Below are 23,016 nucleotides of genomic sequence, written 5' to 3' on the forward strand. Positions count from 1 at the left end.
CATGCCTCATAAACCAGCGCAAACACAAACCAGACCCAAACTCAAACACAGAAATGGATCGCATACGTTTTTTGTGTGCAGCACATTCAGACCCACTGATAATGTTTTGTATTATCCATTTAAAATCTGCTGCGATCCAAGTGAAATAGATGTTTGCTTGTCAACCAAATGAATTCGTAGGACTGGAAACATTTCATTGAATTGCAGCCTTCATGGTGAATGGATTTGAACCGGAGTCCCACTCATTCACTGGAGTGGAAGTTAGAGAAAACATGTGAACAATGGAAAACAGATGGTCGCAATAAAGTAATGAGTGTGATAATCATCTGAAATGACTGCAAATGGCAGGTCTTCATGACACTGTTGCGGAACGTTAAAAACAGTTGACAGCTAGTGAAAGTGACGTGAATGCATAGGGATGTTGTGTTTTTTCCTGAATAGATTTTCTTTTAACAGGAAACATCTTGAGTGAACAGATTCTACCTTGTTTTCTTCTTCAAAGCAGGAATTTGAATTTCAAATTATGCTTGACGATTACAAACAGAGTTGTTCTTGACCGATGTGGGATTTCGAGAGGCTGCAGCAGATTTAACTGCAGGAGAAAGTTTTTTTTTTTTCTTTCTTTCTTTGTGGGACCAAGCAGGTGTGAAAGACATCCGAAAAATCTGTTGCTTTGTTTTCGTGGCCCAGAGGCTTTTGAACTTCGATGAGTTCTGCATATTTATGAACGGCGTGACACGCGGGAAGATGTTTTTCCACATTCCAGAGGCTCCTCCTGCAACCCTCCCATATTCTTTTTTTTTTCTTTCTTTCTTTATCATCCTGTTGGTTGCCATCATTCAATCCCTGCGGGGCCGTGCCCGTACTTGTCCCATTATCAGCGCCGCGTCCCGTCCCACGCCGCTTCGCGCACGTTATTAATCCAGAACAGAGTGGCCCCGTACTTCCCAGCATGCATTGTCCTGTTCAGACAGATCGCAGAGCGGAGGACTGAGCGCATCCTGTGTCTGTGCAGCTTCACCTTGACATCAGATCCTTTGCGGTATCACTGCCGGCTCGGCGGCTCCGGTGCGTTTTCCAACCGGCCCTCCTGGATCCACTGAGACACTCTGTACTCGCCACAATTAGTGTAATTCCCCCTTTATCTTGTTTCCTGTTTGCAGTCATGGTTTACATCTAACCAGCTCTGTACACCACCGCCTGGCTGGTTTTTTTGGACGATCAGCAGTATTTTGTTCTTTTATACACATCCTCTGCGATGAACGCTGGAAGAGCTGAGAGGGAACAGCTGTAAATCAAACAGTGTTGCAATGAAAAAAAGAGCACAAACAATAATCATTGTGAGAAGACAAAGAAAACTCTTGAGTCTTCATTGAAACTCGACCAGTGTGTTCTTGTCTTTGCTATTTGTTACAGCAACTGTTATTACCCAAGGGGAAAAAAAAAAAAAAAAAAAAAAAAAAGACCACTCTGGCTGTTTGTAAAGCACATGTACCCACTTAAAATTCCCAACAGCTTGTTCTGATCAGGCCTGTATTGGTCATCAGTAAATGACTCCCATACGGCTCAGAATTTCCTCAGAACAAGAACAAGTGATTACCATAATATTCGCAAAATAAATAAGGTCCCTGAACTCGTCTGTGAGTTGAGCAAAGTGACCCGGAGAGGGTTAATGCGAGCGGCGCTGTGTTCCCTCCTCCTGACGTTGACTGAGCACTCACACATACTTCCACTCTCTCTCTCTCTCTCTCTCTCATACACACACACACACATACACACACACACGCTTTCCTCGCTACAGAGTCAGACAGTGATCGGGCCAGCTGCCTCAGAGCTGGAGCTCTTCCTCCCTCTCCCTGACTCCCACGTTCTCCGCTGGCCTCATCGCTCCATGGGACTCCAGACCTGGCCGCCGAGCACAGCAGCACTGCCCCCCATGGCCTGCCTGGACGTGGAGACCCCCGCCATCTGCAGGGGAAAATTCAAATCAGGTGCTCTTTCTCACTTTTTCTTAACTCACCTGTGTGCATTTCCTGGTTGTGTAGCTGAACTTTTCCTTCTTGTTAATCATTATTAACGCTGGCAGCAGCAGCAGCGGGGGGGGGGGGGGGGGGGGGGCTGGATGATGTCGGTGCAATACTAACAGGAAATGACAGTAAAGCTCATCACTGTGACTCAGGCCAAGCATCAGTCTCACTGGAGACTGAACTTTATCTGCAGACGCAACGTGATTTTTTTTTCGGGAGAGCACTTTTAACAGTGCCTGTGTTTATGTTGGCACTCTGTCGGAACACTATTATGGTTTTGTGTCACATGGTGTGGGCATGACTTCACTCCCGAAATGTGGCTGCAATGAACTTCATTTAAAGGAAGTGTGTCAGATATGCTGCTGATCAGGATTCTGATCGTTGCTTCTTTCCTTCCCATACACAACCATCTCATTCAAGTCTTTTTATTTACTGCAGAGCTTAAAACAAGACACATTTCGGTTTAATTCTTACTGGCCATCAGTTTCTGAACATGATTTCTCCATGTTTATTAACAAAGAAACAATTTCCAAAGGTCTTGTACTGTGTAATGGAAATGTAATGATACATGGATTTAACTTTTTATCAAATCCTCCACATTGGCTACATTTCTCAGTGGTTGTCTGTAAAAAAAAGAATGAAAGGCTGGATGCTGTTGAGCACCATTATCTTATTGAAAAATATTTTTCACAATAAAAGGGCCTCAAACAATAACTCACTAAAAGCATGGGGGAAATGGTTAAAAGCTATATATTTTTTATTTTAAATCATAAATGTGGTGAAATGACTGAACAGAAAAGGTACTTTGTAAGTGGGAAACAGACCATCAGCAGCAGCAATCTCAGTGTTTATGTGGTTTTGTTCAATGTAAGCAGGAAAGCAGGAAGAAATGCAGAAGTTACCCGTATATCGTGACGTTCCTTTTAAAGGGTTAAGAAGAAGACTGAGCATTTTAGACACAAGTAATCAAAATGTCGATTACATCCTGGACACTTTGGATGTGAGAAACATCTTCACTACTTGTAAAGAGGACGAGGATCAATAGGCTCATGGGAAATAAGGATGACAGTTTCAGACATACACTACTGTTATCATCAACCTCAACACTAATTAGGCTGCTTTTGCTAATAACAATATTGATGACGCATAAAAAGAGTATCCCTATGCAGGATGGCTCTGAGAAGCCTTTCTATTATGGGTGATTTTTTTTTTAAAGATCAGTCAGAGCCTGAAGACACGCCCACTCTCGGGGCAGGAAGCAGATGGGCTTTCTCACCACACTGAGGCTGCATTTATTTCTGGAAGTTTTGCCTTGTGAAGAAAAAACAACTACTAAAAACGCAAATGTTGATATGATGTTGAAGTTTTTTTTACCTCTTTTCATTCAAACAATATTTCTCCATCAACTTGTGACAGACTTGCTGAAACCTTGTTGGTAGATTTTCAAAATAAATTGTAGGGTGTGTATTCAATTTAGTTCGAGTTGAGATCGATTGTGATATTTCCAGCCTGTCCAAACTGGAGATTTATTTGAACAAAATCGAAGCACACAGTCAAGTTTCTAAATCAATATTATCTATTTATTTGTAGTTTAGTCTGCTGTTTGCTACGAAAGTCTCAGTCTGGGCAAAAACTTGAACTGTGTTTATAGTTTTTTATGATATGATTTGGTCAAATCAAAGTCAACATAAGCCTGCAGTTTAAGAAGTGAGAGAGGACGACACAAAACCCTGACAGAGCTGGAACCACGCTGTGAATCCCAATTCTCATATCACTCCTCACATCATTTTAATATCCAACTCTGATACAACTGATACACTTCCTTTTATCATGAACTCATAACTATAAAATCACGCTGGGAAGAGACATTCATCTGACCCCTGGATTTTTCGATTCCTGCGCCTCTGAACCGATCATTCTCCCAAGGGACTGAAAATCCGCCTTTTTATTTGTACATGCTTTTCATTTAAGAAAAAAAAAAAAAAAAAAAAAGTCCGATCAAATAAGAGTGCTGAAGGGAGACCTCCAGGGATGACTGACTGAAAACAACATGGGTCTGAGATTAGAGATTACATCAGGAGACGAGGATTTGAGCGGAGCCCCCCCTCTGTGCTGCTCCCACAGCCTCTGTTTACGCTTTGCTGGTGAGCAGGCGTGTCGGGAGCAGGGATGTTAGCCGGGGTTTAGGTTGCACGATGACACAAAAGGGACTGGGACGACCCCGGGGCATCAAATGTACCCTCATGGTGATGCTCAGATTGAAGCGAGCCCCCCCTCCCCTCCAGGCACAGTTTGATGTTATTGATATGTTTAGTATGCGCTCATAACTTTTCTTGCTCGTGGCGCTCTCTCGAAATCAAAGTGGAGATAAATATTGAAGCACACTAGTAGCAACTTTTTACAATCTGCTTGTCTGATCTATGTCAGGCTGACCATAACAGCCCCGCCCCCCCCCGGGTGCGGGCTGGTAATGGGAAGCAGGCGGAGCAGGCACACTGTGTTCTCTGTCCAGAGGTTGATGGGCCGCTGTGAGACTGGACTCAGCCTCCCACCCTCCGCCCGAGCCCCTGTCACTCTGCGTTCCCTTGCCCACCGTGGCCGTCCCTCTGGCCCGGCGTACGACAGCAGATCCCACCCCCTTAACTACCCCCGAAATCCACGGTTCCCAGGCCTTGTTCTCACAGCTGCCTGGTTTATTTTTGCTGGAGTGAGTCACAGAGCTCTGTTCAGACGCAGCGTCCCTCCCGGGGGACTTCAGCACGTCTGCATGTTGCATGTGTGTATGTTTTTGTGTGTGAGTGGGAGCCGTACACCCCCCCGCCCCCCACCGAGCCGCTGAGTGGTTCGAGATGGGCCGTGTTCACTTCTATGTGGCGAGGACGATGAGTTCACACCTCACGCCGCCACCTCAGTCGTCACCGTCACCTCGTCCTCGGCTGTTACGTAAGCCACGTTATTCTACAGAAACAACAACGGCCGCGCTCGTTTGTTTATGACTGTTTAAACATGGGTCTGACTGGAGTTTAGAGGAAACCCATGCACAGGGAGAACATGCTTCGATAGAAGTCATTCGGCTCCTTCAGGTGTCATCAAGTAAATTCGCTTTTATTTGTCGTGTTTCATGTGAATCCCCCTGCTGTCTCGTCTGCAGCTGCTTGGTTTCCCGCTGCGATTTGCAAACCCACACAGAGACATAGTCCGCCATGAGAGGAGCTCCGAGAGAGCCCCACTAATGAGTTCAACTGTTGTAAAACTTGAACCCCAGCTCAAACCAGAGAGGAAGTGACTGAAATATCTGTGGTGGTGGTGAACGGGGGGTGACTGCCGACTCTTTTGGGGCAACGTATTGATTGGGAAATAATAGCTTCTGGGTTTTATTTGAAGTCTTGCAGGTCTTTTCTTTGCCGTCCGGAGCCAGAGATGGTTGTGTGGTGACTCAGGGAAGTTGGTCAAAGTTTAACTCTGACCTCCGTGTCTCTGCTTTCTCACAGTCCTCCAGCTCTGTCTGCAGCAGAGGAGAAGTCGAGAGCAGCTTGTGGAGCAGGGCATCATGCCACGTGAGTGCCGAGCTCTCGTCTGTCGCTTCTGTAGGCTTATGGCGACGCGCTCTAACTGTTAAAGTATAGAACATTAAAAAAAACTCTAGTCTTGCCCAATTTGCTTCTACATACAACGATCAAGAGGCTGAACCTTTACATTGGAAAACAACTTGAACTGCAGCCACGGAAAAGGCTGAACTCAGTAAACAATATGTTTGGTTTTCATGAGCATTGTTTTATAAAAATATGTCAGCGACTTCCTCTGCATTATCAGAGTAGTCAAAACTGTGACCACGTGTTTATTAGAGCCCCAAAAATGTTGTTGTTGGCTCCGAGACACAAGTTCGACTCGAAAAAAGAAAATAAAACATGCAGTAAGTATTTTAAGGTTATGTGACCGGGCTGAACGTCACTCATCCAAGATTTGGGCGCTACGGACTTGTTTGTTAACATAATTGCTACACTTTGGGTTAAATTCAATAAATTATACTCCTGCATGTTTTGCTGCTAAACCATGGGAGGTAAAGCGGGTCTGGACCCCCCTTTTTAAAGAAAAATAGATAACTGTACACATGAGAAATGTTTATTGTTCCCTCCAACAATGACATGGAGTTCTCCTACCTGCTTATAAGACGTCTAAATGTAAGCAGTCATTTTTACTGAATATTAGACCTGATTTGTTCCTGACCTGAGCATTATGCTGCTCAGCGCTCCTTTAAAGTACAGGGCCTCTGTGTGGGTCTAAAGCTTAAAATTCAGGGTTGCATGGTGGTTCGCAACTGTGCAGTGAGAATAGTTCAAATCAGAGCTTGGAGGGGCAAACAAATGAAAGACAGGCTGGAGCTGTGACAGAAACCTGCTGATAACTGGAAAGGTAGAGAGAGAAAAGGACATTGTTGGTCCTCTCAGACCCGCTCTGTCCCGGGAAGCCTCCCGTGGTCAGTCTTTCAGGTCTTCTCTGGCTCCACACAGTCACATGAGTCAGCGGCTGGGCCTTCGGCGGAGGTCAGGCCCCCCTCCTCCCTCTGCGGCCTGGCTGAGCTCAGCCTGCACACAAACCTCCCCGGCCGCCCCAGATCCTGCTCTGCTGCTGCCGCTGCACTTAAGGGCTTACGATCGGCACGCAGTGAGATCGGGATGATCAGCAGGAATGTTTTGTTTTGAACCTCTGACACACTCCTGGGAGAGAGACCCCCCCCCCCCACCCCGGCCAGCGTGTCCTCAAACCAAACAGCGGCCGCCATAGCAGAGGTGACCAGCGTGTGAGCCAGAATTCATCAGAGGCAGGATGGGTTTACCGAGGGATCAAAGAGTGACTGTGTGCATGGAGCAATCGCCCTGAGTCAGAAGAGCTGACACTTCCTGTTGGACTCCCATGAGCGCCCTCGTACTGGAGACAGACTGAGACAAAAACATAAAAATAACCAGATCAAAGAGTGGATTCCTCTGCAGGCCGGCTAGTGTGAACATGACTGCTGTCCCAGCTGAGATACAGAGAACATCAAATGTGACTTTTAGTTCTTGGGGAATTTTGGCACATAATAGTTACATTTTGTATAGTTACAATGTGTTTATGGAGCTGTATACTTCCAGGATGGATGGATGGAGTAGTTTAGTCTTTGACCAAGAGTTGTTTCCTCTCTCACAGCTCTGAAGAGTCCTGCTGTCTTTCACGAGAAGATTCGCAACCTGGAAAGAGCCCGGGTGAGACAGAAACTCATAATCACATCCCGGATCGTGATTTAGTTTGAATCTTAATAAAATATTTGGTCAAAATCTTGTTTTTTTTTACAGACTGGGAACTTCCTAAAGCACAAACTCTGCAGCAGACCCCAGCGCTCCGAGCTCGTCCGCATGCACATCCTAAAAGGTAATCATCATCTTGTGAGTTCTTGCTTTTTCTAGATAAGAGAAATTACTCATTTTCTCTTCCATATATCTACACTGTTACATGTTTTTCCAGTTCTAATTGTATAAATATATCGCAGACGGACCGATCTGAGGTCTGGTTAGGCTTCTGTGAGTCACCCTGACAAAGCTTTCGATAACAGTTATCCAGATCACACACGGCGGTTCTCTTTGTGCCGTGCAGAGACGCAGGCGGAGCCCTCCCTGCAGGCCACGCAGATGAAGCTGAAGAGGGCCAGACTGGCTGACGATCTCAACGAGAAGATCGCCCAGCGCCCAGGACCCATGGAGCTGGTGGAGAAGAACATCCTGCCTGTTGACTCTGCTGCCGAGGACGCGGCCGATGGTAAAATACGCAACAGTTCACCGAAATTTTCAGTAGACGTCTGCATCGCGCAATATTCTAATAAATTTATTGTGGTTCTCCAGAGAGTGCTGGGCAGACAGAGATCTCTAAGACCCCGGAGCGGTCCGATGTGTACAACTTTGATGAGGACAGCAGCGATGCACCTTCATCGCCGAATCCCTGCAGCCATCCGTCTCCCAGCTCTGCCTCGGCCTCGCCACAGCAGTCTGGAGGAAACGACTCCACCTCCTCTAACTCTCCCGCACAGGTAGATCAACCGTTTCTGCACAAACCGCCCTCCAGACAGCACCGAGCAGACTTAAAATATGAGATTTCTTTCCCAGCCATTTTGTTGTTTTTACCGTGATTTTTCTCCGTTTTGGTTTTCACAGTGTTCCCCAAAACCCAGCCTGCAATCAACAGTAGATCTAGTCAAACTTTCCTTTGCCAGCACGCCGCCGTGCACCCAGCCAGCCCCTGTTGCCCCCAGTGTTACACCAGGACCCGTTCTTATTAAGGTATGCTCATAACTCTGAGTTTCAATCTGCTCGAAGCACATGTAAGGAAAAAAACACACTGATATACCTGCTGGAAACTACTAGAAACTGCCTTCACTGTAATGATTTAGCAAATAAGAAGTTGCATATCCTCCTTTCAGAGGGATCATGTTGGGGGATTCCAATGAAAAAGATCAGAACCCAATAAAGTAGCAGTTTTTTTAAAGATCAGTTCAGTTTGTTCTTTTAGATGTTGAGAAGTTGTAGCAGTGTGTGTGTGTGTGTGTGTGTGTGTGTGTGTGTGTGTGTGTGTGTGTGTGCGTGTGTGTGTTTTGTTGTTTTTTCATTATTTTCTTTTGGAAATGTGCTGACAGCTACATTGTAAGGGTCTGCATTTTGTCATACTTAAGGTCGCATCACATTACTGGCGGAAGGAAAGTCGCCGTTAAGCTAAAGGTCAAACGCGGGTCAGAGACTAAAAGGGTTCAAAACGCTTTCACACGTCAAAAGTGCAAAAGTGGAGCGGCTCCAGTTTGTTTTCAGTCGGGGTCAAATGGCACAGGATGGTCGTCTTCATCCAGGCGACATAAAAAACTCAGATTCAAAGTCCTGCATCGCGTCATCGAGTCTTTTACTTTCACTAACTTGAACTTTCTGGATTTAAAGTGAGAACAACCTTGTTGATTTTACACCAAACCATTTTCATGTGTACTATATCCTGCAATTGCAGGTGGTAAAACAATAACGGTCACATTTCCACTACTCGTTTCCTCATCCTGTCCTTCTCATCAGCCGTCTGAACAATGTTCCACCTCAGCTCTAAAAGCTGTGAAATATAAAGTGTTACTTTCAAGTCTGCTTGTACTCTCCGATAAAACAACCCGACATCAGTCGCAAGGATTGAATGTCCTCCAGATGGTGTTCTCTGGTTTTACATTCCCCTTCATTCTGCCTTCTGCACCACAGCAAAGCTTGGCCAAGCTTCCCGCCGACAAAAGCCGCAGCAAGAAGAGCAAAGAGCCCAAGCCGCGGGTGAAAAAACTGAAGTACCATCAGTACATTCCCCCGGATCAGAAGCAGGAGCTGGCTGAAGTGTCCATGGACTCTGCGTACGCCCGCCTGCTGCAGCAGCAGCAGCAGTTCCTCCAGCTCCAGATCCTCAGCCAGCAGCAGCAGCAGCAGTACAGCTACCAGGCCATCCTGCCTACGACGCTCAAGTATGGCTCCAATCATCTACACAGCCTCATCTAGCTATTAGGTTATATGATATATCAGACTATTACAATTAGCCACATTATTATTATTATTATTATTATTATTACATTTGTACAGGCATGCACAAGGCACCTACAGCAACATGCCCCTCTCCAGTCTCTATTTCCTGCTTTTCTCCTGCAACTCGTAAACTATTGTAATCACAATAGAATAAATGGTTCCAGGAGGTAAACAAAAGATTGTCTCAAACCCAAACAATAGATCCCATCTTGTTTAATAGAATATAAGGTTCTCTTCTCTTATCATGGCCATTATTTAGCCACAGCTGCATTTCGTCCGAATCGCTCCTTCCTGCCTGCAGCTTCCGACACAGATGCTGTTGATTGTGAAAAATGGATGACAGGCCCTCCGTTTCATCTGCACTCCCTTCTCTTCCTGTACTGTTACAACAGACCCACAAGTGAGGTACAAACCAGCTGCTCCGGCGTTGTGCTGAACGGGAGCGCCGCGCTGACGCCGGTGCAGCTCCGCCACGCTCAGGCCGGCCACAAGCCGGACCGCTTACCGGCCAATCTGGACGACATGAAGGTGACACGCTGCGTCCCGCTCACAGTCCGACCGTATAAACGCTGCGGGTTTGAACGAGCCAAACGTTGAGGTGTTTTATAATGCGCTGTCTTTACAGGTGGCTGAGCTGAAAATGGAGCTGAAGCTCAGATCTCTGCCTGTTTCTGGGACTAAGACCGATCTGATAGAACGATTGAAAACGTATCAGGAGAGCTCCGGCAGCCAGACGCCAGCCGCCGTCGGCGCCGAGCCTGCCGTCGTCTCAACGGCTCCACAGTCCGACAGCGTAAAGTTGACTCCCCCCGTGTCCCCCATCGCCTCCAAAGTGTCCAGCCTTGGCATAGAGGACAGCGGCACGGCCGACAGTCCGGCGGGGATGCCAGGGAGTCCGTCCCATGCCGCAGTGCACGAGGAGAGTCCCGCAGAGACGAAAGCCCACGAGAAGGACTCCGAAAAGGACAAACGTTTGCACGAGAAGGAGCGGCAGATCGAGGAGCTGATGAGGAAGCTGGAGCAGGAGCAGAGGCTGGTGGAGGAGCTGAAGATGCAACTGGAGGTGGAGAAAAGGATCCAGCAGGGAGACTCCCCGCCTCAGCTCAGCCCGTCGCTTCCCGTGCAGGTCAAAGAGGAAAACCCAGCCCCGGCGAACTGCTCGGTGGCCTGCAGCTCTCCGGCCCCGCCGGGGGTTGTAAAGCAGGAGGAGTCCGCCGAGCAGAGCCAAGCCGTCCTTCCGAATCAGTTCATCATCAGTCACCAGATCATCGCGCCGCCCGAGACTCTGCAGCCCGCTCAGGCCGGAGCGCAGATCCTGCTGCCCGCATCCCTTCCTGCCTCCGGCGTCACTCTGCAGCTCCCTGCCAAAGGCCTCAAATTACACACTGCAGTTAGCAGCTCAGCTCCAGGCCTCATCCAGAACCCTGGACAGGTGCCACAGCAAATAGAGGCCTCGGCAGCGTTACAAAAGCAATGCAGCATTCAAAGCCAGACACTGACAAAGGTAAGGAAACGCTCCACTTCTTGTCCTGAGTGCCTGAGCCCTGCTCCCTATTAGTCATTGCTGCCAGCTGTGCTTTTTCTTTGGTAGCTTTGTATTCTCCAACAATATGTGCCACATATGCTCACCTGAAATCATAAATTCTCTTTTTCTGTGCATCATAAATTTCGATCCAGTTATATAACAGATCACATCTATCTGTCAGTCGTACATCATTGTGTTTCTGTCTGTGCTACGTTAAGGCCAGACCTCAGCACCTCTCAGAAGGAGGTTTGTGGAAACATGGATCACTGGGAAAAGTGCTGAGTGAGGGCTGCGCCTCTGCGGGAAATCAAAGCAATGCAACTGGTTTACTGCAGAAGCGACTTCCTCTGCAGCGTTTGTGTGTAACTCCAGTATTGATAGCGCTGATGCTTCCATGCCGACTCTTTGATTTGTTCCTGCAGACATGGAGGATGGAAGCAGAGGCACAAAACCTGCTCAATACATTCCCTCTGAACGGATACGCTGCGGGAGCCTCCTCGGGCCAACCTGTCCACGCAGAGCCCACGAGCAAGGTAGAAAATGATGCTGGAATCTGTTCTGCTCACACGTTCTTTTTTGGTCGCCGGTTTGCTTGCTTTTATTTCTGCGGTTCCATCCGCTCGCTCCTGGTTTACATAACATACATCCTGTTTTTATTCTGTGTAAGCGACTGTTGTCTTTTCCTGTTAAACAGCCTCTCTGTTCCAGCCAATCCCCTTTGACTGTGCCGCAGCCAAAATTCACAAACCGTGTGTCAAAGTGTAAGGACCCGCCCCGCTACGAGGACGCAGTCAAACAGACCCGCAGCCTGCTCACAGCTGCACAGGTGAACATCAGGTCCAAATGAATTATGGTCTTTTAACATTTTAAATACTCAAACTTTCATGTGTTTGTCTTTCTGCAGGCTCCCACTGCGGCCAGCCAACAGATGGATGACCTGTTTGACGTGTTAATCGAGAGCGGCGGTGAGAAATCGTGCTCTCATTTTGAAGACAAATCAGACACAACATTTTGATTCTCACTCTCCTCTCCTCTTGTGTGTGTGTGTTTTTTTGGTTTTTTTTTCCAGAGATCTCCCCGTTCATCAGGCAGGATCCGCCCAGCCTGGACAAGCCTCTCCCTGTCACCGCCAGCGTAACCACCCTTCCCGTGAACACGGCCTTATCCCGGCCGCCCGCCTTGGTCCAGGTGGCCCAGCCGCCTGCGGCCCTGACCCCGAACTCCCAGCTCAACTCCCTCCTGGACGCGACGATGGCCGCCGACAGGGAGCCGCACAAACTGAAGCTGATTGAGGAGCTGCACTCGCCCGCGACCGCCATGGAGGTGGACTTTAACGAGAACACTCCGGCCTCCCCGCTGAACCTGCACCACGCCGGCATGGACAGCATGGACTGGCTGGACCTGACGCTGGCGGTGCCGGCAGAGGGAGGAAACCCGCTGGACGTGTCCGTGCCGGTGGGCGTCTTCTCCTCCGACTTCCTGAACTCTCATGAACTGCACTTGAACTGGGAGTGAGTGCAGCCCAGGTGAATCCCTCCACTGGGACCTTTGACATGTGCTTCATGTGCTTTTGGAGGTGTGAGCAGTCCAGACCTGCAGTATTAACCCAGACGTCGTTCTTCATTTGAAGCTGATATTGTAGCAAGGTGACCTGTGCGTGCACGTTGAGAGTTGTGAATGTATCTCGGTTTATATCTATGCAATGAGTTTTGTGTCTAAAGAGATTTGAAACATGTATTTAGATTTCTGCATACACAGATTCGCATTTGTTTGTCATATTAGTGCAAGGATAATAGAATCTGTGTTTGTAATATATTTGTTGTGTGCGCGCTGGGATTTGTTTGTGCCTCCAAAGGCCTGTAAATGTCACTGTATTAACCAAGAGAACACAAATATCTGCAGAAATCTGTAATGGCAGGAGATCAAAATCAACTTATCCAAACCTTCAGCTGGTTTAGAGGCTCAAATTAGACAACATTTACAGGCTCATGGAGACATGCACAAATTCCACCATGCACTCTGTAAATACAGGGGAAAATTGTATGACACATTCACAAATGTAATGGCACGTTTTAAAAACACACAACTCTCCACATGCAAGCACGTGTCGTCACTGCTACAGGAGCATATCTTCATCCCTCTGACTGCACGGAGGACCAGAGAACGTGGGGCTGGTACTGGCGCTTTGAGCGAAAGCAGCAGAAGTAGCTGCTAAGATTTCCATCTCAAAATTATGTCACTGATTTGTTATCAGTCTGTTTTCCTCTTATTGGTTTGCCTTTGTCCTTTGATCTCAGTGAATGTAGAGCTCCGCGCTCTGGAAGAAGAGTAAACCATCCTCGTTCCTGTCTTGGAGTGACTCTCACGACTAAAACAGAGTGTAAACACTCGGCCACAATGTCTTCCTGCTGTGTGGATGAATTGTGAAGCATAAATTAGACATTGAACTCATCTGGGAGCGAAGTTTCTAAGTCAGAGTGACCCAGCAGCACGAACCCAAGCTGCCTTAGTATTTATTACCGAAAACTCTGTAAACACGTTCATCTCTAAACTATTTCTTTCTTCTTTTTTTTTTTTTTAGCCTTTTGAGTCTGTAATGCATCTCATTGCACATGTGGGCACCCTGACACACACACACACACACACACACACACACCCTGATTCTCACACATTTCACTGCTTTCCAGTCTAACTAACTGGATCTTTAAAATGTTTAAGTAATTGCAGTTTGATTTTTACTGTGCAGTTTATTGAGTTAGTTTCAGACATGCAAACACAACCTTCACAGTCTAATAGTCTCAACGCTTCTGATCAGATTGTATTTTACTGACCTCTGCTGGTCGCATTGGTCGTTTTGACAGTTTCATATAAAATGTATCAAACTGAGCGCGTGTGTGCTACAGAGCGACCTAATTGTGCTACTTTATTGAATTGTTGGGGATTCACAGTCTCTGGAAAGTCACATTTCTCTATGCTGAAGAAATTGTCGAAGAACAAAACTCATTCATGTGACTTTGTTTTTTATTATTATGAAGCTTGTTTTATTTTCCTGTCAGTGCCTCATTTGACAATCCAAATGTTGCCCTTTCAGAAGGGATCATGTGCTGGAACAAGAAATGTTTTGTCTTTACTATACTAGTATAACTCAACACCAAAGAAAACGTAATGCATAGTTTGTATGCCTTAAATTTTACACATTGTGTATTTATGTTACCTTTTTTTATATATAAATGTAATTGTCATTTTGTAAATACAGAGATTATTTGGGATTTCACAGCCTAGGAGCACTGTCACAAACTCTTTACTACTTAAAATAAAACATTTTCAAAGGACGTCTTTGCAGGATTTTTTTTTTTTTTTTTTTTTTTTGTACAAACAGCTCATCACATTTCAGAATTAAACAGAGTTACAGGATTCACAGTTGAGCGATAACTCCAGTCCATCGCCAGTCCATCACAGGACAAACACACAGAGTCAGACGAACAAATGTGTGACTTGACGGACGAGATCCGTCACAAATGCCACAGAAAGACGGCGTCTCGTCCTCGCTTCCCTCAGAACCAGGACGTGGTTTTGATTGATGTCCGACACATGGGGCAATTATGTGTGACCGACTTGAATCTGTCGAAGCAGAAGGGGATGAGGCAACAACCGGCCACACAGCTGCAACAAAACAAAAAAGGAAAAGAGGAAAAAAATAAGACAAAACTGGAAATACATAAAACGGGCTGCTCAAACAGAAACAGGCCCGACCAGACACTATCGTATGACGCAGATACAGCAGCCGCCAGCAGAGAAGAAGGGTTTTTCTACCCGATTGCAGCTGCCGAGACACACAGCAGCCAGGTGTCGGTGCTGACGGAGGCGCTGGTCTCTGTCAGGATGACCTGCCCGCACTCTGGGCACTGAGACCTGCAGGGGCGTCTTGGGAGGTTCTCTACATCCACAACCTCAGCAGGAGCTGCAAGAACAACACATGCATGGTTTCCAAAAAAATGCAATTTAATTTTTTTTCATGTTGCTGTTCAAGCACTCAATCGTTAATTCAAGCGCACAAAGTAGAAACAGTGTTGTCAGGAAATACATGCAGCTGTGCCTTCTTTGTGATTTTCACACGATGCCACATCAGACCTTCTGGCAACTCAATTTCTGATCCACGATCCGTAAGTTTGCCTCAGAGCATTAAACCGAACAATAAAGTGGAGCTCATCTGGGGGTCGCTGGCTCACCTGGGATTTCAGGAGTTTCAACATGGAAGACATTCATGCCAGAACCTGGAACACCGGCGTCTGCTTCCTGCTCCTCGTCAACTTCAACAACGACCTCTAACGAAGAAGAAAATCTGCTTATTGGGGCGAAAGAGGAAAACCGTGACCTGCTGTGACAGATCTGGACAAACCTTTCTCCTTCTTCGTGTCTTCAGCACTGCAGAGGTTGTCAAAAGTTTTCTTGAGCTCTGTTTTCTTTGCGCTCAGTTGTTTCAGTTTTTCACCAATGTGATCAATCTCTTGCTGGGAATGAGCAGATTTTTCTGAACACGGAACACCAAACATGAGGCTGTGTGTGTGTGTGTGTGTGTGTACGAGACATGAAGGGATGCTGGTTGTTGCTCCACCTGTGTGTTGCAGATTGAGTCGGTTCCTCAGCTCCTCATGAAAGCACAGAACTTTATTTCTCTCCAGAAGCTGCTGCTTCTGGAGTGCCAGTTTGTCCAACTGGGTAGAAATCTTCTCCAGCTCGCTGTTTGAGGAACTCATGCTGATTTGTGGTTCAGACAGAGGAAAGTCTACAAAGGATGAAGATTTTAGGTTCATTTTCAATGGGTGAATGGTTTAGAGCAGTGGTTTTCTTATTGTAACTGTAAGGGAGATGAAATAAAAGTAAAAAAAGAAAAAAGCTGAAATTCAACACCAAATGTGTAACTGTTTCCACAGAGTCTTTAAATACAGAATGACTACACAACTCAAACTGAAAGGCTTCAGTCAACATGACAAGAGTTTGGCTTTTGGCCTTTTGATGCCAACAGCTGCTGACAATGAGGTCCTATGGCGTGAAAACACAAAGCCCAACAGGAAATCACACATCTGTTTGGATAATATGTAAATTTACCAACCATAATTCTCACATTTCATATTAATATCACTGGATCTCTTTAGGAAGGGAGACATGAGCAAAGTAGCAGATATTATGAAGCGAAACATCCCAAACACAGAAAGTATTGAGAAAAGTGAACCAAGCTTAAAAGTATCTTCATCTTCAGCACAATATCCTGCAACACCTTTGATTTTCTATCATTTCTATTAGTATAACTCACAAGAGATATTTTGAAAGAGCTGTAAGGTTATAGTGCCTGAATGGACAAATATATGGAAATAACCTGAAGATAATGTTGAACATTTCCTGTTTCCTGCATATTATGTATCAAAGATGCAGCATTGTGGCTTTCCTCTTTTACTTCATAGACGACAGTTACAACATTTCTGATTCCAACAGAAGTTGGAGGAAAGACAGTATATGAGGAGGATAAGGTAGATGCGATGTAGGATATGTAGAGCCAAAGCATTTACAAGCTCATTCTAGGCAAATACGCTTCAAGCAATATGCTTAAACTGCACAGCATAAGGTGTGACTCAAATTTGGTATAGTTTTGACAATCACAGATTCCTAAAAGACAGTAAATGAAAGGCATATCATGAAAATAATCACTGTTTTAAGAAATCGTTCCAGTATCATTTCTTTATGTCGAGCACAAAAAGTTATGACAACAATCAGTTAATATACACAAAAGTACCCTCAGTGTCCATTTAACAGCTGCTATAATAACTTAGAATGGTCATACAGAGAAAAAAAACACATTTTCACCTTTTTTTATTGTTCTTGTTCAAGTACTCAATAGTTAATTCATTTTTTTGTATTTTCTCTCAAACTACAAATGCATTTTAACATGCATGGCCTGTTTTAGGATTAAGGAAATCTGAAATCTCAAGCAGCTAAAGGATGGGGGCGATTACCCACAAGTAGCTGCTTTCTCCAAGTTGTGTTGTGTCCTTACACCTTCAGTGCACAAACAAGAAATAGTTTCAGGAATACATGCAGCAGCTATACCTACCTTCTTTGTGATTTTCGCACAATGCCACATCAGACCTTCTGGCAATAAACCGAACAATAAAGTGGAGTTCATCTGGGGATCACTGGCTCACCTGGAATTTTAGGAGTTTCAACATGGAAGACATTCATGCCAGAACCTGGAACACCAGCGCCTGTCTCCTCACCAACTTCAACAACGACCTCTAATGAAGAAGAAAATCTGGTTATTGGGGCGAAAGAGGAAAACCGTGATCTGCTGTGACAGATCTGGACAAACCTTTCTCCTTCTTCGTGTCTTCGGCACTGCAGAGGTTGTCAAAGGTTTCCTGGAGCTCTGTTTTCTTTGTGCTCAGTTGTTTCAGTTTTTCACCAATGTGATCAATCTCTTGCTGGGAATGAGCAGATTCTTCTGAAGACGGAACACCAAACATGAGGCTGTGTGTGTGTGTGTGTGTGTGTGTGTGTGTGTGTGTGTGCGTGCGTGCGTGTGTGTGTACGAGACATGAAGGGATGCTGGTTGTTGCTCCACCTGTGTGTTGCTGATTGAGTCGGTTCCTCAGCTCCTCATGAAAGCACAGAACTTTATTTCTCTCCAGAAGCTGCTGCTTCTGGAGTGCCAGATTGTTCATCTGGGTAGAAATCTTCTCCAGCTCGCTGTTTGAGGAACTCATGGTGATTTGTGGTTCAGACAGAGGAAAGTCTACAAAGTATGAAGATTTTTGGTTCATTTTCAAAGTGTGAATGGTTTAGAGCAGTGGTTTTCTTATTGTAACTGTAAGGGAGATGAAAGAAAAGTTAAAAAAAAAAAAGAGCTGAAATTCAACACCAAATGTGTAACTGTTTCCACAGTCTTTAAGTACAGACTGACTACATAACTCAAACAGAGAAATATGGAAATAACCTGAGGGTAATGTTGAACATTTCCTGGTTCGTACATACTATGTATGAGAGACGCAGCACTATAGCTTTCCTCTTTTACTTAATAGACTACATTATAACACTTCTGATTCCAAATGAAGTTGGAGGAAGGACTATATAAGGTGGATAAGGTAGATGTGATATAGGATATGTAGAGCCAAAGCATTTACAAGCTCATTCTAGGCAAATATGCGTCAAGCAATATGCTTAAACTGCACAGCATAAAGTGTGACTCAAATTTCAAAAAATCATTTCAACTATCAGATTCATAAAAGATAGAAAATGAAAATCATATCATATCAAATATTCACTGTTTTAAGAAAGTATGTCTGCTATAATTTCTTTATGTCGAGCACAAGAAGTTATGACAGCATTCAGTCAATAAATACAAAAGTACCCTTAGTGTCAATTTAACAGCTGGTATAATATCTTAGAATGGTCATACAAAGAATATTAGGAAGAAAATGTCTGGATTGCCTGTTAGTTGCAGCTGCCCCCGCTGTATCCTGCTGATGTGAAGCCACAGGCAGCAACTATCATTTCCTTTTATCAGGATGTATTCAAATCATCTGGCATTGTTTATTACCGCTCTTCTATGGTAAACACTGGCCTTAAAAAACGGCTGTTATGTAAGTTCAAGTGAAACACTGACAAGAACATTTGAAAAAGAAAAATACTTTAATATTTGAAGACATTTTTCCAATAAAAGAACAAAAGTAACAACCTGTTATTTCATTTACATGTGGTCAAAATGAGATGTAGATACAGTTGTATGATCCCATCTCCGTCGGGTCTGGTCTCCGAGGGCTGCAGCAGCAGCAGTAGTCATGTGACACTTCACTTTTTCCTGAGTTTCTTCATGAATGTCACTTCATCTCTGTTCCTGATCCCATAACTGAAGACAGGACCAAATTCAAATCAGTCACAATGTTGCTGCCATGACCTGAAAATGAAGCGCGACTGGATTCACACTCACTCTTTCAGCCTCATCTTGTCATCTTCCAGCTTCTCCCCCTGAAATACTAAATGAAATGTTCTCCAAACATACCGCCTGTGAAAAGAAAAAAGACATTTAGGAAACAATGACAGATCCAAACTGTTTACATATTATTCCTTTTCGTGATGCCTGTAAATGTGTTTACCAGCTGACGTGTTTCACTCCACCTTCACGCTGCTGTTTCAGCTCCATAAACCGGCGAATGGCCTTCTTGAGATCAAGGACCGTAGCATTTTGTACGACTACAATGGCTAAGAAAAACACATTTTGTAAATAATGAGGGGAAAAAGGTTGTATTTCACAATGCAACTCTGTAAATGTATTTCAATAACTTACGCATGACTTCCCCATCTGCCTTTAAAACTTTGACAGTCATAGCCTGGCCATACTCCAAAGCAATCTGAGAGTTTATCTCCTCCAGAGTCACCTGAAGTTTTAGAATAAGTTAAAAAAATATATATTAAGAATGCAAATATGTCATTCCTATACTGTTGCTCTGTGTCACGTTTTCTTTCCTAGTCTTTGCGTGGAAATCATGATTCAATTTCTCTCAATTTACAGATAATTGAATAAGAAAATAAATACTCTTTGTATTAACTAGGTTTTTTTTCTCCCACTGTAAAACATCAGGGTTTTTTTTTATTTAACAAAAATAACGTGAAAAATGTGACCATTTTAGATGTAAAGATTAAATTATTAGATGTCAATTACAGTTATCTGGGATTGTGTACCTGAATGGGCAGATCACAGAGTAAAGGGTCCTGCACTAGTCGAGCCAGTCCTTCCTCGAAAATGTCCAGAATCTCTGAATGGGGAAGAGCATCCTCATCTTCCTCCTCCTCATCGGGAGCTGCACCACATGTCTGGGTCTCCTCTAGCACCTCCTCATGCTTGGGAGACAGCTCTCCTGCTCCCACTGCTTCTCCTGCAGGAGCTGTGTGGACAACCTGACTCTTCTCCTCTACCTCCATCCTTTCAAATCTCCGAAACCTCTCAACAGTCTGAACTACACTTTGACTACTGAGTTACATTGAAAAAAATGGGGGGAAACCACCAACTTTTAAAAGTTGAACTACATCTAACTTTTAAAAAAGCTTAAATAAATCGACTTTACGTGAGACCACGAAGGACGTAAACAAAACACGTGCAGCACGAATAGTATACCGTGCTATGTGATTCGTTGCACATGGTTCCTTTTGATGAAGCTAATTTTTTCATCACGAACTCTTATTTTATTTTATTTTATTTTATTTTATTTTATTTTATTTTATTTTATTTTATTTTATTCGCGAGTTTTTAACTTGGTTACGCAAATATAAATGTTGCTAGAATGCAAGTATTTTAGTATTTTATTATTTTAAATCATGAAAATATGAGCATTAAAAATACTAAAATCATACATTTCATTTAAAGTAACGTTTTTTTTTCATTATTATGATTATTTATTTTAGTTTTTAGTGTCGGAAACCCGCTTCCTCCTGTTGTTTCCAACCGAGCTGTAAAAACGGTAACGCCTGTTCCCTGACCGTGTTTCCGGTAGACAATGTGATGAAACGTTTACATCAAATGTCGCAAATCGGCCGAACTTATCTGAGCTAAGTAACTTGTTTTTTCACTAGTCAGGTGGTTCACTGATCTCTTGCCAGAATGCTTCTTTTTTGTCCCACCTGTGGGAATGTTTTAATCGTCGAGGAGGGGCAGAAGTGCATGAGATTCGCCTGTAACACTTGTCCATATGTACACAACATCACGAGGAAGGTGAGTGATTGTGAGGAGTGTGACACTTCGGGGTCACTATATGATACTTTTTATGTCAGACCCCCTTTGTGAGCTTCTTGTCTGCTCCCCTGCAGGTGAACAACAGAAAATATCCTAAATTAAAGGAGGTGGATGATGTTCTGGGAGGAGCTGCAGCGTGGGAAAACGTAGACTCAACTCCTGGTGAGTGGTGGTGATCTCTCCAAACATCCTGAGTCGAATGAGTTTTTTTTTGTTTTTTTTTTTGTCTGTTTTGGGTCTTTACATATTAATTTCACAGCTCTACTTTAGTGTCCCTCCACCTTGACGCACAAAACCAAATGGAACATACTGTTTTTTATTCTGAACTTAGATGTTTTTCATCAGTTGATCTTTTCCACAGTGTATTGTTCGATTTTAAATCCACTGAAATCTTTCATAGCTGCCTTCAATTGACAGAATATTTCTGACCACGTTGTGATTCCACCACCCTGACTCCCATGTCATCTTTGTCCCTCTGTGCAGAAACCTGTCCCAAGTGCGAGCACCCTCGGGCCTATTTCATGCAGATCCAGACCCGGTCGGCAGACGAGCCCATGACCACGTTCTACAAATGCTGCAACGCCCAGTGTGGACATCGATGGAGGGACTGACCCTTCTGTTTGCACTTTAAAAGAACTGATCGTTTCCTGTTCCTGCTTCTGTGTGAAAGAAAAAGAAAAACAGCTGGAAAATGCTGCAACACTCTTCAGATGACAATAAAATGAGTTTCCTTTATGATTTTTATTGATAAAATAGTCCCTGTATACAACAAACAAATTTAGACTTACAGTTATACATATCACAGACAGTTAAGAGTGATGCAGACCAGCAGTATCCACAAGAATTGCATACATTACTTCATATTACATTTTCAATGCAACCCTTCAATGCCAAAATGTTTTATTTCTTGTACGTTTCTGAAAGCCTCCAGGAGAAGAAAAAAAAAAATCAACTGCACATAAAGTAGCCGGTGATGTTGGCTCGCCTCATTTCGATGTGTGGCTCATGCAGATGATCTCTGCAGCTGGTGAGCTAAAGTGTTCGATGGCACGAGCATGCTGTGCTGGAATGACGTCTCTTTCGCTATTAGTATCGAGTTTGGGAGGATCACTATGTCATTTTCATGAGAAGTGTTTAGTTGAAGCTTATTCCTAGCAGAGCTCGCTATCTAGTATCAGTCAAAAGACATGTTTGTCTAACATGCATCCCAGTAATGCAATTCATCTTAAAGGGCTATAATGCCACGTTAGAGGCTGGACATAATGGAATGAAGGTGCCGACGCTGTGGCAGTCATACTTTTTTTTTTTTAACTTTTAACAGGGAAAAAAAAAACCATGTTGGTGCATCAGACTCAACACGAGGCCAGCATGACGGCAAGATTTTACAAAGAGGTCATGCAGTTTTCTTTAACAGTGAAGGTTTAGTCACGTCTGCCACCTACTGTAGTCAGGAGTTTGAGTGAAAGCCCAACTCTACACTGCCTCCACTCATGAGATCAGGAATATTTCTCCTCGGACGAATTAAAAATTGAACTGCATAAGAAGGTCAGAATGTGGATCTCAAATTAAAGTGCAAATGTTATCAACTTTAAGAAGTTTGTGGACAGAGGGCGCTAAATGTGTAACAGCAAGAGTCACTCAGTGACTGCTGACCGGCCCAGAGGACTCAGGATTCATCTAACAAGTAAAGTTGAGCAAATACAGGATTTTACCCAGATGATGAAACTGATTAGATTTCTCTCACATTCAAGAATTGATGATAAAAAGTCATGATCAAGTGAGTTAAAAACAATTTATCAAAAAAAGAGAAATATGTTCACAGTTCTTAATAGAAACCTGTTAAAAGTTATGGATAAAACTTCTGAAGATAAATTAAAGAAAAAAGTTACTTAATAGGAATGCTAACCCAGAATGATTTGAGTAGATCTTCTGGATGAAAATTCACAGATGAAGTCAAATAAAGTGACAATTTCACAGCTTTCTCTAAGCAAGGCTGTCCCTACATCATTTCTTCATTCACATGCGCAACATCACAAGTCTGTTCTTTTGCATCAGTCCTCGTCCACCGCCGAGGAAATGCTTTTAGCCTTCATCCTCTGCAGTCAAGTCAGAGATTTG

The 23,016-nt window shown here is 44.2% G+C and overlaps 4 protein-coding genes across 9 annotated transcripts; 2 read left to right on the top strand and 2 right to left on the bottom strand.

Annotated features, from left to right (window-relative positions):
- Nucleotides 1–1,753: 1,753 nt before the first annotated feature.
- mrtfbb (myocardin related transcription factor Bb) lies at nt 1,754–14,104 on the top strand. 2 transcript variants are annotated; one of them, XM_030090076.1, is made up of 14 exons: nt 1,754–1,991; nt 5,519–5,584; nt 7,215–7,270; nt 7,361–7,436; nt 7,659–7,820; nt 7,904–8,088; nt 8,213–8,338; nt 9,284–9,534; nt 9,985–10,120; nt 10,218–11,096; nt 11,540–11,650; nt 11,812–11,943; nt 12,022–12,082; nt 12,187–14,104. In XM_030090076.1, the coding sequence occupies exons 1-14, from the start codon at nt 1,892–1,894 to the stop codon at nt 12,630–12,632; spliced, it is 2,787 nt and encodes a 928-aa protein (XP_029945936.1). In that variant the 5' UTR covers nt 1,754–1,891; the 3' UTR covers nt 12,633–14,104. The 2 variants fall into 2 exon arrangements, with proteins under 2 accessions (XP_029945936.1, XP_029945937.1); XM_030090077.1 differs by lacking the exon at nt 5,519–5,584.
- A 36-nt stretch (nt 14,105–14,140) lies between these two features.
- On the bottom strand, nt 14,141–18,622 carry LOC115387383 (uncharacterized). Of its 5 annotated transcripts, none has more exons than XM_030090079.1 (7): nt 18,600–18,622; nt 17,482–17,904; nt 17,318–17,407; nt 15,517–15,903; nt 15,347–15,442; nt 14,931–15,078; nt 14,141–14,780 (listed from the first exon to the last, which is right to left on the bottom strand). In XM_030090079.1, the coding sequence occupies exons 2-7, from the start codon at nt 17,873–17,875 to the stop codon at nt 14,672–14,674; spliced, it is 1,224 nt and encodes a 407-aa protein (XP_029945939.1). In that variant the 5' UTR covers nt 17,876–17,904; nt 18,600–18,622; the 3' UTR covers nt 14,141–14,671. The 5 variants fall into 5 exon arrangements, with proteins under 5 accessions (XP_029945939.1, XP_029945940.1, XP_029945942.1 ...); XM_030090080.1 differs by having other exon boundaries at nt 18,568–18,618; XM_030090082.1 differs by lacking the exon at nt 18,600–18,622 and having other exon boundaries at nt 17,482–17,613; nt 17,734–17,970.
- Nucleotides 18,623–18,781: 159 nt separating this feature from the next.
- Nucleotides 18,782–20,275, bottom strand: snrnp25 (small nuclear ribonucleoprotein 25). Its single transcript, XM_030090071.1, has 5 exons — nt 19,851–20,275; nt 19,456–19,546; nt 19,265–19,370; nt 19,099–19,173; nt 18,782–19,017 (listed from the first exon to the last, which is right to left on the bottom strand). The coding sequence occupies exons 1-5, from the start codon at nt 20,088–20,090 to the stop codon at nt 18,960–18,962; spliced, it is 570 nt and encodes a 189-aa protein (XP_029945931.1). The 5' UTR covers nt 20,091–20,275; the 3' UTR covers nt 18,782–18,959.
- A 362-nt stretch (nt 20,276–20,637) lies between these two features.
- polr3k (polymerase (RNA) III (DNA directed) polypeptide K) lies at nt 20,638–22,834 on the top strand. Its single transcript, XM_030090040.1, has 3 exons — nt 20,638–20,877; nt 20,973–21,060; nt 21,382–22,834. The coding sequence occupies exons 1-3, from the start codon at nt 20,767–20,769 to the stop codon at nt 21,507–21,509; spliced, it is 327 nt and encodes a 108-aa protein (XP_029945900.1). The 5' UTR covers nt 20,638–20,766; the 3' UTR covers nt 21,510–22,834.
- Nucleotides 22,835–23,016: the final 182 nt, after the last annotated feature.

This window comes from Salarias fasciatus, chromosome 4 (genome assembly GCF_902148845.1).
Source record: "Salarias fasciatus chromosome 4, fSalaFa1.1, whole genome shotgun sequence".
Classification (NCBI taxonomy): Eukaryota; Metazoa; Chordata; class Actinopteri; order Blenniiformes; family Blenniidae; genus Salarias; species Salarias fasciatus.